The following is a 12581-nucleotide window of genomic DNA, read 5'->3' as shown; positions in this document are numbered from 1 at the left end:
ACAATACATAATGGATTACATGTGGATTCCATTAGGAACAAATTTCAGAATCTCAAGGAGTTTACGAAATCTTGGCTATGTCTCCTGCTTTGGCTTGTACTATTTAAAGCCTCTGATGAGATTAAGAAATAAACTTCATGAACACTGTCAACACAATTCTCCATTCTGTGAATGAAGATCTGAAACCACATTAATAGAATGAGCTTTGTCACTCATCTTTAGGATACATTTGGACAAGTCAATTGACTTGAAAAGCAGCATTATTAATTAAATCTGTACATGAAACTGCAAAAAAGTAACACAAAATTAACTGAGTGAATAAGGGCTTATCTTGAACACTAATATGCGCGTATTTGAACTGAGTAATGCAGAAGGTTGAATATTAAGAACGAAAAGATCCTAAACATACCAGAATATATACAGCAACTTCCATCATCAACAATTTACGAATCTTAATTGTGTTTATGACATCTTGGCTAAGTCCCTGGCTTTGGCTTCTGGCTTCATGATTTTTGTCCCCTGATATAACTCCAGTACAATATTGGTCCATTTTCTTCTTCAGAGACACCAAATCCTGTCACACAAGGCCAATGGTTGGTGCATTTTCACTGAGTTTGCCATGTGCTAAGATTCTTAGGAATCTAGTGCCAGAGATGAAGCGGAAGCCACAACGAAGCCGGGGTTTCATAAACACCACATAAAGTTGGTAAGTATTGGACAGATTTATGGCAATCCATGTACTGGGTGAGGGAGGGGTGTTGGGTTGAGGAGGCGGGGTCATTACATTCAAACACCTCAACACTCACTGAATTCCCCTCTCCTTTCAAATTTACCATTTAGACAAAGATAATAGATTCCAGTCATCATACATATGTACATGTAAGATTAAAACAAATTGTCCCCCAATCAAATCAAATGTAACTGTAGTCAATACACTGTTTATATAAGACTTTGTATAGTAACATAATGTAATTGATGCACTGTTTATTAAGAATTTGTATGGTAACACGGTTCACATCAGAGGGATCTGGCAGTTTGGATTTTTGAGGAGAGATGTGATATGAGTGGGACATGAATGTTGATTGGTGCTGTAATGACTGGACAATTTCATCCTCAACATTTGCTGTTGGGATGATGATGATTGCTAGTCAATATCATGTTGGATGACATCACACCTTGTGATACATCTTGATCGAGTAGTAGTCAGCCACTGCCAGCTGGCCACCTGATGTGAATGTGATTCCACGTGGGGCATACAGACCCTGAGCCAGGCAATCAAGAAACCTGCCATCTAGGTCATACTGGTGAATATGACCAGTGCCAGGCCCAACTTGGTGCATTGCAAGGTAGATGCCTGAGCTGTCACAGCATACACCACGGCAGTATTCCACCGGCTTACCATTGATGGTTGGCTGAATTATGGCGTGTGTTTTACCTTCGCCATCAGCAATGTCCACTTTGTTTGTGTCCCATCCACTGACCACAACTCTATCAGTGTCGTCATCCACAGCCAGGTAGTGAGGTGGAGTCTGCACTGGTATGGTGTGTAGGATCTCACCATCAGTGGGTTTGTGTTCAGTCCACACCATATTGTCGGTGTCGCCTACTAAGATGCTATTCTTTGTTACTGCTAGACTCGATAGGTCCATTTCTATCTTGTCTACCTGATGCTTGGGCATCGTTGGGAACTGCTTTACAAGAGTGTTGTCCTTCATGTTGAACACCTTGACATACTTGCTTTCATCTTCCAACACAAGCAAGCGTTGCTCAGGATTGTGGATGGCTGCAACTGCCAGTGGATCTGTGGGTAAAGAAGAACTCAAATTTAACATATGCACAGTGTATAAATGCACTGTCACTATTCTGAGTCCCCATGAAATATAAATACCTATGATAACCGACCTATAATAATGAATACATGGCGTGACTTAAAGCCTGTTCATGTAGAATTAATAGGCCTATACATGAACATTGTGCAGTCTTCAACCACCATACATGTATATTTGTGAATAACTGCAATGTCTTGGAGATCCTGTTTTGCAAAGTCTTTAATAAAGTTGATGCACTCTCTGTGCTATTCTAACATCAAAATAGATTAGTCTTATATTTAATCGTGTTGCTATTTTTTTTTTTAGCAATAATAAGGCTGTTCAATTTTCAAATGAAGCATTAATTGAACAACATAATCCCCATTTTTAGTCATCAAATAATAGAAAACTGTATAATAACAATTTAGTTCTTGCAAACTTTAAGACACCTTTCACAAAATGTTCCAAGATTGGTGCTTACATCATAAACTAACAACTGAAAAAAAAAGAAACTTGAAGCATATTGTTTTTTTTTTGTAATTTAAGGTCAAAGGTCATTTAGTAGCGCATTATCTAGAGCTTCATGGTATGATTTTGGTTTTATTTTAATAATAATAATAATACTGAACACTTATATAGCGCTCTAACTGTCATAGAAAGTACCACAGCGCTTTACACAAAAATGGACGAAAAATCCAAAAACCAGAAAACAAAACAAGAAATAAACCACATACAAAATACATGAGTAAGCAATAACATATAAATTAAACAGATCAATTTAACAGATCAATTAAACAGATGGGTTTTCAGGGTTTTTTTGAATGTTGCTAGTGAGCTAGAGTGGCGGATGATGTAGGGTAAATTGTTCCAGAGTTTTGGGGCAGCAGCGTGGAAGCTTTTCTCTCCAGTGGAAGTGCGAGTTTTGGTACATGGAGTAATCTGGTGTCAGTAGATGATCGGAGGCTTCTGGTCGGCTTGTAAAGCTGAATGAGTTCGGTTAAGTATGAAGGTGCAGAGTCAGTGTTAAGACATTGGTAAACGAGGGACAGAAGTTTGAAGATGATTCGGTTGGGGATTGTCAGCCATTGAAGATTTTGGAGGATAGGAGTGACGTTGTAATATTTTCCAGCCTGATAAATCAGTTTAGCAGCACGATTTTGGAGCCTTTGAAGGCGTTTGCAGTCAGCAGATGTTATACCGAACAGGAGTGAGTTTGCATAGTCCAGTCGAGATGTTACGAGGACTCTAATGGCAGCATGACAAGATGTTTTGTCAAGGTACATTCTGATCCGTGATAGGTTGCACAGATTCATGTTAACGGATTGACAAATGGCACTGACTTGGTTGGACATCTGCATGGTTGGGTCGAATACCACTCCAAGATTTCTGATCTTTGAGGAAGCCTGGATGGTATCAGCGCCTACTTGGAGGGAAAGATCAGATAACGAATTGAGAATTCTGGTGTTGGCACAGACAAAGAATTCAGTTTTGGATTCGTTTAGTTGAAGCATGTTACTTATCATCCAGTACTTTATGTCCATAATGCATTGTGATAATGTAGACAGAGCTTGGTTGATTTCACTTGGATCGTTGGGATTGAATTGGATGTACAGTGGCGTGTCGTCAGCATAGATGTGGTAACGGATATGCTGAAAAGCCTGGAGAACGGTAGCAAGAGGATGAGTAAATAGGGAAAACAGCTGCGGTCCGACAACGGAGCCTTGTGGTAGTCCAAACTCCAGTAGCAGTGGCGGATCCAGAGAGGTTCGTGCCGGGGGGGGGGGGGCGCAACGGCTCATTCGAGTAAAAAATGGCCTTATTTTACAAAATTTTGGTCACTGCCGGGGGGGGGGGGGTAGCACGCCCCCGTAGCACCCCCTGGATACGCCAATGAGTAGTTGTGGGTCAGATAGCTCACTAGCAACCTTTACTCTATTAGTGCGACCAACAAGGTAAGAATGAAACCACTGTTGAACATGACCTGTAATCCCAAATACATTGGATAATCTATCTAAGAGAGTAGCATAATCGATAGTATCAAAGGCCGCCGACAGATCCAGCAACACCACGAAGACGGCCTGTCGATCATCAAGGGCACGCAGTATGTCGCTCTTGATTCTCAACAATGCCGTCTCCGTGCTGTGGCCAAACCTGTATGCGGACTGAAACTTCTGATCCATCAAATTTGTACACAGATGAGCATTAATACGACTAAGACCAATTTTTCAATTAGTTTGGATAGAAAAGCCACATAAGAAACAGGTCTATAGTTCTTGAGGTTTAATATTCACATCCAGCCTAGGCTTCTTCAGAATTGGCGTAACAATGGCTTCCTGAAGGATTGATGGGAAAGAACCTGTGGACAGTGAATTCACAATGGAAACCAGTGCAGGGAGGAGGGTGTCGGTGTTCTCTTTCACCATCTATGTGGGGAGAAGGTCCAGTCCACATGACTTGTTAGGTGATTTGTTAACAAGTCTAAGGACCTCATCATCAGCTAGGGTGAAGTCGGAGAGTTCAGGTACGTGTGGCGGGGAATCAACATGGACCGCATCATCAGTTCAGAGGTTTGGGTGAGCAGACACTCAATGTTAGATATTATTTTCACAATTTTGTCCTTGAAGAAAGTGGAGAACCGGTTGCTTAGTGACTTCAAGGATCAGCCAGATGGAAGAGAAGTGGCCCCTTTGTTTAACAATGAGTTGATTGTTTTAAACACAGTTTTTGTGTTGGCGGATGAAAGCTGGGCCTTGAAGTATGTTGATTTTTCACGACGAATGAGCTTAGTTAATTCATTGACCTGATCCATGTATTTTTGTTGGTCATCAGGATGTTTAGTTTTGTGCCATCTTCTTTCAAGTTTTCTACGGTTGCTTCTGGTGAGGTGGATTTCTTTCGTGTACCATGGTTGGTGGGATTTGAACCTTCGTGTTCTTATCTTGATGGGACAATGAGCGTCCAGGACACTCAGGACTGTGTTGTTGTAAAACACAACTTGGACATTGGGACTACTGTCATATGGAAACGACTCGAGAGATCGTGCAAGATCATCAGTGAAAGTATCAGTGTCGATGGAACGGTAGTTTCTTGTTTTCAATTGCACCACCTGTTGGTTGGGTTTGGCATGATCAATGACGCATTTTGTCACATGTTTTTGCACAGTTTTGCACAAGGGTGTCTGTCTGACGTGAAATCACAAGATCAAGGGTTTGCCCGTATTTGTTAGTGGGCCCGTGGACATGTTGCCGTAGGCCATGGTCGGCAAGCAATGTGAGAAACTGAGCAGTGTTAGTTTTATTTGGCGTATCGAGGTGCAGATTGAAGTCCCCCAGTATTAGGTGATTTCCAGAGAGGGGTGAGATTTCGGCCAGGAAATCATTGAAGTCTGACAAAAATTCTGACGTATTCAGGCCATTCCTTGGTGACGGGGGCGGTCTGTAGATTGCGAATATACACAACTGTTTTGTGGCATCAGTAATGCAAGCAAGTTCAAATGAACAATGATTCAATGTTAGACCCTGCAAAGTATAAATTGAGCGGTGCCTTGAAGATGATTGCGATATGCCGCCTCCAAACGTATCACTGTCACGTGGCTTGCTAAGGAATACATAGCCCGGAGGTGTGGCCTCACCGATTATCACTGAATCCTCAATTTAACATGATTCTGTAATGACCATGATGTCAACATCATATTCAAGTATATAGTCACATATGAGTGTGGATTTGTTCCTGATAGAGTTTGCATTCCAGGGATGGACATTGAGTTTATTGTATGTCTCGTGGGCGATAGGCTTCAAGTTATTCAAGTTCGAACCCGACTGCCTATGTGTCGATACCGCAGGTCAAGAACTAATGCAAACTGGTATTTGACTAATTCTCTGTGAGGGAGGTTTAATATTCACTTGGTATTGGTCCAATTTGGTTCGTCGTAAATGACAACCAGCTTCCTACTCCTGATCCGGAAAATACCAAGATCTTTGAGGGCAGTGTATGATGGTTGTGGTAGCCACAGTTTACCAGTAGGCCTAAGGCTGGGTAAGTCAGATCGACTGTACTGCAGGGTCCTACTCGGGGGCAGAAGTTGTGTAGAACTTGGTTGGTGATGCGGAAAAGTCCCATTCATGATAAGCGGCTGGGTAATAGTGTCTATTGGAGATGTCATTTGCATTTGAATGCGGGGCTGAACGCCAAAGTCCAGTGAGGCATATACATGTACATGTATACACACATACCAATTAATCAGAATCCAAGTTGCTGCAGGCAAAATCATGATGAAATACACAAGTTCCAGAGATCAGACTGCCAGGTAAACAAAATCAACAGAGTCAGCAAATCACAAGAAGGTCTTAATCAATGTTTGATCATAATCAGACCACAAAAGGATGAGAAATCACAAACATTTAGCGGAGCAATTTATAGTGGCAGCAGCTTAGTCAGCGCCATATCATTTTATGAAATGGAGGCCATTCAAAGAGCTTTAATATGATGTACAATTTGGCTTTGTATTTGCTATAGTCTTGGAAATACGTACAAGTATTGAAAGTTCGAAGGCCATGCTAATTAGTCAAAAGTTTGTTGACCCGTATCAGAATATAACAAGCCAAACTAAAAAAAAAAATCAGTTTTGGGGGTTTTCATACAGGCCAATCATCACACCAAAATTGTTTCAATCTGTGAGGGTCAGGCCCAAAATCATGTTGAATTGACACGGAATGACACATTTTTGAGAGTCAAAATTTTGACCCCCAAAATTTGTTCTTGCAAAAATAACACTCAAACGGCCAATTTGTCAAGGATGGTTGTGTAAACGTTTATATCCTACTTTTAAATGCTCTTTATAGCCCAATGGGGTGTTTTCCAGGATGTAGTGTCCCTTTAAATCACTTGTTATTTGAAATGGTGGTGTCATTTATTACGTCACCATTTTTGTCACATCTTTGTACAACAGTGCATGTTTTGCCTTCATACCTTGAACCGCAACCGTTAGGGAGAAATTCCATTTGTTTTAAAATTCATGCTTCCTGCGGTATTTTGAAATCATAAACTTTGACCGTTAACCCTGGAAGGTCAAGTGACTTCACGTACATGTACACGACAAGAAATGTTCATCAACATCAGCGCATGGTCTATCAGATCACAAAGTGTGAACATGAAAGTCATGCAGCATTATTGTCCAGAGAAAAGCAAAGCACCAACACAAACACTAAAGAAGAACAAAGACAAAACCAAAGGGTGGTGTTGATGGGGGCTCATGCAGCCCCATCACCCACTAAAACAATGGAGAGGGATCAGGCCTTGAACATTCTACTCACAGGGCAGATTGGTTTGTTTGCAAAGCAACCTAAAAGCAACCCGTCTCTGTAATTCTGAAGGTTACGACCCCCTTCCCCCCCAAAAAAAATTAAAACAAATAAATAGGGTTTCTTCCAAACAACTCAAATCAGTAATGAAATAAATAGAAGTTTTGTTGAAAATTTGTTGAAGTTTTGTTAAAGTTTTGTTTGATTTTTTTTCTGTGTGTGTGTGATTTTTTTTGTTAAACATACATGTAAGCATACATGTAAAAAAAAAACCAATTCAACATTTGTCAGGAAAACAAAACCAAATTTGTTGGAGAGCAGTGCCAGCACATCAGTTCCGGTAAGGAGAATACACGATTCAGTGTGCTATGTTAAGGAGAATACACGAGAAAGTGTGGATTCGTAATTTAAGAATTCACGAGGCGCGAAGCGCCGAGTGAATTCGTAAATGAATTCGTAAATTAAGAATCCACACTTGTGAGTGTATTCTTCGACCTAAACCATTGCGTCAACAGAAGTATTGGAAAGAATGTTGCAACCTGACGCCACTTTTTTCTTCATATATCATCTCAATGAAGGTCATTCGTTGCAAAAATGATGATAAGTCATGAATCTGGGACTGAAGTTTTTTTCCAATTTTGTTAGGAAATACTTGAAATGACTCTCCGTAGACTTCGTACACAAGCGCGGAAGTGGCGTCAGGTTTCAACATTTTTCGCCACACCCGTACAACCAAGTCATTTTGTGTGTACAGGCTCCTTACGTCAAAATGGATAGTTCAGAAGACGATTTCTTTCTGACTAAAAGTAGTTTTTGCAGTGACAGCGAAGATCTGACTGTGAAGATGCATTGGTAATTTTCGGAAAGCAAATTTGCACGCAGACGGTCCTTTTCATGCTCATTATGGAGACAATTGTCCGACGTTCAAAGTGTGGATTCGTAAATCCGAATCCACACTTTAATAAAGATTTAACAATAGTGTGACATCATAGCAATTGTTTAATTGCCAGTATTTTATTGGTTTTCATTCTCAGTTGTCAGATCTGCATGTGCACATGGAAGACTGACGATCATGAAAGTTGGTGTTAATGAACATGTGCATGAAAGAAACTTACATTGTAGGGGAATGGTTCCCTTGTGTTGTCCCTCATTGCTGCAGATGACCACTCGGTTGTTCACCCAGTCTGCCACAGCAATCTCACCAGGTTGAGTAGCAGTAACATCCCGAGCCCCATTGAACTCTCCTGGACCACTTCCCCCTTTACCAATCTCACGACACATCTCCCACTTGCCTGTTTCCACCTCAAGCCTGCCCAGATTGATGTCACCAATCCTCTGACCCAGGGTGAAGCTCAGATATGAAAGCTTGGGATCAATCTGGGGAGGATTTTGACTCTTGAGAGATTTCAAGTCTTTGTTGATGATAGGATAGAGGAAAAGCAAGTCAGTGTCTGATGCAGTGTTTATGACATCCTGAGCTGTACTGAAGGAATGTTGTTTACTTTGTAGCATCATTGTCACTGTTTCCTGATGCTTATTGTATGTTTTGTTGCGATCCTGCTGGAGTTGTTTGATTTCTTCAATCATCTTTGTCTCTTGAGTTGTTATCTCAGCTCTCATTTTATCCGCTTTGTCTTTCACAGCTTTCACAGTCTTTGTGACGTTCTGTGTGAACTTCTGCTTACCTTGTGATGAAGTGGCCAAAGCTTTTTGAAGTATTTTTATGCCTGTGGTGACATTTGGAAACATATCTGTCAGTGACTGTTTGTATTTGCGAGAAGCCTCTCCAGAGTCAATGTAGTGATGTTTTGGTTCACGGTGGTCTACTACAGTACAATCTCGGCAGATTAACTCTTCACATGTCTCGCAGTAAAATCGTTTCACTTCTCCTTTGTGTTTCTGGCATTTAGACTCATCTTCTTCTGGTGTTTTTTTCACTGTTACCTTCCCCTGACGAATGTCCTCCAAAGTAGCCACTGTGTGGTTTGATGTAGCAGCAAATCGCAAGTGTATCTTGCGACAGTTTGGGCAGATATTCTGTGCACAGTCCAGGCAACGAAGCATAGCCTTGTTTCCCTCATCACAAATCTCACAGATGACCTTTGTGTTTTCTGAACAAGCCACCTTTTCTTGGAGTGAAACCTCCTCAACTATTCCCATCAAATGGAAATTTGTTTTCAGGCCTTGAATGCGTGTCTCTGGAAGTACCGTCTCCCGTCGACAGACAGGGCAAGGAATCTTAGGCTTACCTGCATACCTGCTGGTGTAGTATTTCTCCAGACATGTCTCGCAAAAACTGTGCTGGCAATCCAGCACCTTGGGCCGTTTGTATTTCTCCTGACATATGTCACAGGAAAGATGGTTGCTTATCTTCTCAAGAGCTGTAGCCATTTTTATCTGTATTCAAATAGTATTTAAACAGAAAATGGAAGGGTTACTATAAGAACAATGACAAAACTTGAGCAAAACATGCGCCTTCTATGTACATTAAAGATGCACTGTCCCTGCAAGTTCCATCTAGAAAAAAAGTATATGGACATGTATAATGTTTCTTGTGACTTGCTGTTTTGTAGCCAGACAAAAGATATCCACTTTTGAACGAGACATCAAATAAAAAAAATCTCTCTTTTAATTCCTTTTGGAATTCCTGTTCAGGTTTTGAAGAGCACTGAGAGTACATCTTTTATTCTCTTCTGAAATGTTTTCAGATATTGAAATGGACAAAACTGTATGCAAGGTGCTTTTCCATTTCTTTTACTGAATAGGATTCAGATTTCCCAGGCCAGACAACCCAGAATTTGTATGTTTAATTGGTTGGGAATTTTGAGTTCGGATGAGCAAGCAGTTCTCAGCAGAAGTGAAAAGAAAGTTGCATAATTAGCTGTTCCCAATTTCAATTGGGAACAGCATTTGTTTTCCTTAAATTTTTTTTTTCCTTTTTTTTTTTAGCTGTTCCCAATTTTCAATTGGAAACAGCTCTTGTTTTCGTTAAAGCTTTTTTTTCCCTTTTTGGCTTTTCCGCATAGTGCGGAAAAGCCTTTGTTTTTGTTCTCATTTTTTTTTTTTTTTTTTTTTCCTTCTTTTTGTCGCCAAAACCCCATAGACTTTGTGCACGTTTTTTCTCAGTGCCACTTTTGGCATTAATCTTTGTCAGACATCATTCAAAGTTTGCATAAGCATAGTCCCCATAGCAAAGATGTGTCCCGAAGATTGACGTCATGGTGACGTCATCGACTAATTTATTATAGATTTTTGAATATTAAATTTTTCCCATAGACTTTGTACACAGAAATTAAAAACAAATTGTCGCTTTTCAAAGGGCATTTTTGACTCTTTGCCAGTAATTCATTTACACCACTCTTTGTCCAAGCAAAGACCCTAATTCAAACAACATTGTGGAATGATGACGTCATGATGACGTCATCCTGTGTTGATTGATAGGCAATTAAATTGTGACACTTTTAATATTTAAAAATGCATAAGAAATCAACCATACGCGTCCGCAGCATTCTATTGCCGGCAAGTGGTAGAGTATTATGGTCTTTATTTCATTCAGTGTGCGTGGAATCACGTGACCCTTGCTTCCGGTCGAAAAAGGCCAAAACCGGAAGTGGCTTATCATTTAAAAGTGGTAATAGATATGAACTTGCTTTTTACGGTGTTAGTCTCTTGGCCAAAAGTATTCTTCAAATCATTTACCAATGACGTCATGCAATCTTCGAGCGCCCTCTAGCGACAGGTTGAAAATTTTCAAAAATGTGTTTTGAATAGATGTCTGTGGCGAAGTTTGTCAGAATCGCCTAAATATTGGTGTATAGGATGACCTTGATCCCCTTAAGACGTGTGAGAAGTTTTAGGCGTATGACGTCATCAGACCGGAAGTTATAATGAAAAGACCCTTTTTCCTGAGAAAATTCCTGAAAAATCAACCATGGCAGTTTTTATATTAGTTTTTACTTTAATTGTCGATTTAAGGGTAGGTCTAAAACATTTCAAAGCTTCGACGCAATAAGCGAACTCGAACATGGCATGCGCACGCTTAAAACTTCAAGTTGACAATATACCTCTGCTTTAAAACATGCACAGGACGTCCACAATGTACATGTACATGCACGTACGTTGTACATACGCACATACATCGTATGTCAGTCAGCCCGCAGCGCTAGCGCACGTGTTGCTGAGGTCAAATCCTGACCATAGTGACCGTTTTAGCCGATTTTCGGCTAACTTAGACAAAACATGCACAGGACGTCAAAATGTACATGTACATGCACGTACGTTGTACATACGCACATACAACTTATGTCAGTCAGCCCGCAGGGCACGTGTTGCTCAGGTCAAATCCTGACCACAGTGACCGTTTTAGCCGATTTTCGGCTAACTTTGACAGACTTTATGTTCATGCATAGTCAGAGACGTATTATTGATAAAAAAAAATCATAATGCGGAAAAGCCCTATGTTCTGTTGCAAACAGACATAGATCTCTAGTTTTTTCTTTTTAGCTGTTCCCAATTTCAATTGGGAACAGCTCTTGTTTTCGTTATAGTAGGTTGAGGTCTTTATTTCATTCAGTGTGCGTGAAATCACGTGACCCTTGCTTCTGGTCGAAAAAGGCCAAAACCGGAAGTGGCTTATTGTTTGAAAGTGGTAATAGATATGAACTTGCTTTCAACGGTGTTAGTCTCTTGGCTGATGGTATTCTTCAAATCATCTACCGATGACGTCATGCATTCTTCGAGCGCCCTCTAGCGACAGGTTGAAAATTTTCAAAAATGTATTTTGAATAGATGTCTGTGGCGAAGTTTGTTGGAATTGCCTAAATATTTGTGTATATGATGACCTTGACCAACTTAAGACGTGTGCAAAGTTTTAGGCGTATGATGTCATCAGACCGGAAGTTATAATGAAAAGACCCTTTTTCCTGAGAAAATTCCTGAAAAATCAATCCGTACAGATATAATCTTGAATCGCCCATTAAATGATAGCATAAACATTTGCCTCAACAGGGCCAAGTTCCCAGCTTGTCAAATTGTTCACACAGTTGACGCGACGTCGGCAAAAATACCCTTGCCAAAGTTGCGGTAGAGAGCTTTAAAACATGCGCAGGACCTTCCACAATGTGTATAGCACGTACACGTGGCTTTGAAACGTTGTTCAATGTACATTACGTCCCTTCATTCTCGCCAAAAGAGGGCAGTACATAACTTTAACGGTTGTACGGGCTGTGCCAGGCAGCGTAAGGAGCGGCACAGTGCCTCATCTAATTAACACTTTTACGGTGTCAAAAGGATAGCGCGTTACAAAAAAATATATAACTGCACACCGTATAAAGTGAATGACCCCATTCGCTAATCAGAAACTTTAACGGTTGTACGGGTGCACAGGCTAAGCTATGCAAGGCAACATAACGAGCGGCACACATCCTGATCTGAACACTTTTACGGGATCAAAATAAGGACAGCTGCGCGTCAC

General features: G+C 40.7%; 1 protein-coding gene across 1 annotated transcript; it reads right to left on the bottom strand.

The window, feature by feature from the left end:
• Positions 1 to 635: 635 nt before the first annotated feature.
• LOC119733300 (E3 ubiquitin-protein ligase TRIM56-like) lies at positions 636 to 9794 on the bottom strand. Its single transcript, XM_038206898.1, has 2 exons — positions 8224 to 9794; positions 636 to 1801 (listed from the first exon to the last, which is right to left on the bottom strand). The coding sequence occupies exons 1-2, from the start codon at positions 9497 to 9499 to the stop codon at positions 1170 to 1172; spliced, it is 1908 nt and encodes a 635-aa protein (XP_038062826.1). The 5' UTR covers positions 9500 to 9794; the 3' UTR covers positions 636 to 1169.
• Positions 9795 to 12581: the final 2787 nt, after the last annotated feature.

The sequence above is a fragment of the Patiria miniata genome, unplaced genomic scaffold (genome assembly GCF_015706575.1).
Source record: "Patiria miniata isolate m_02_andy unplaced genomic scaffold, ASM1570657v1 HiC_scaffold_25, whole genome shotgun sequence".
In the NCBI taxonomy this organism is placed as follows: Eukaryota; Metazoa; Echinodermata; class Asteroidea; order Valvatida; family Asterinidae; genus Patiria; species Patiria miniata.
The sequence above is the reverse complement of the archived record's forward strand: the minus strand, read 5'-3'. Positions and strand labels throughout refer to the sequence as shown.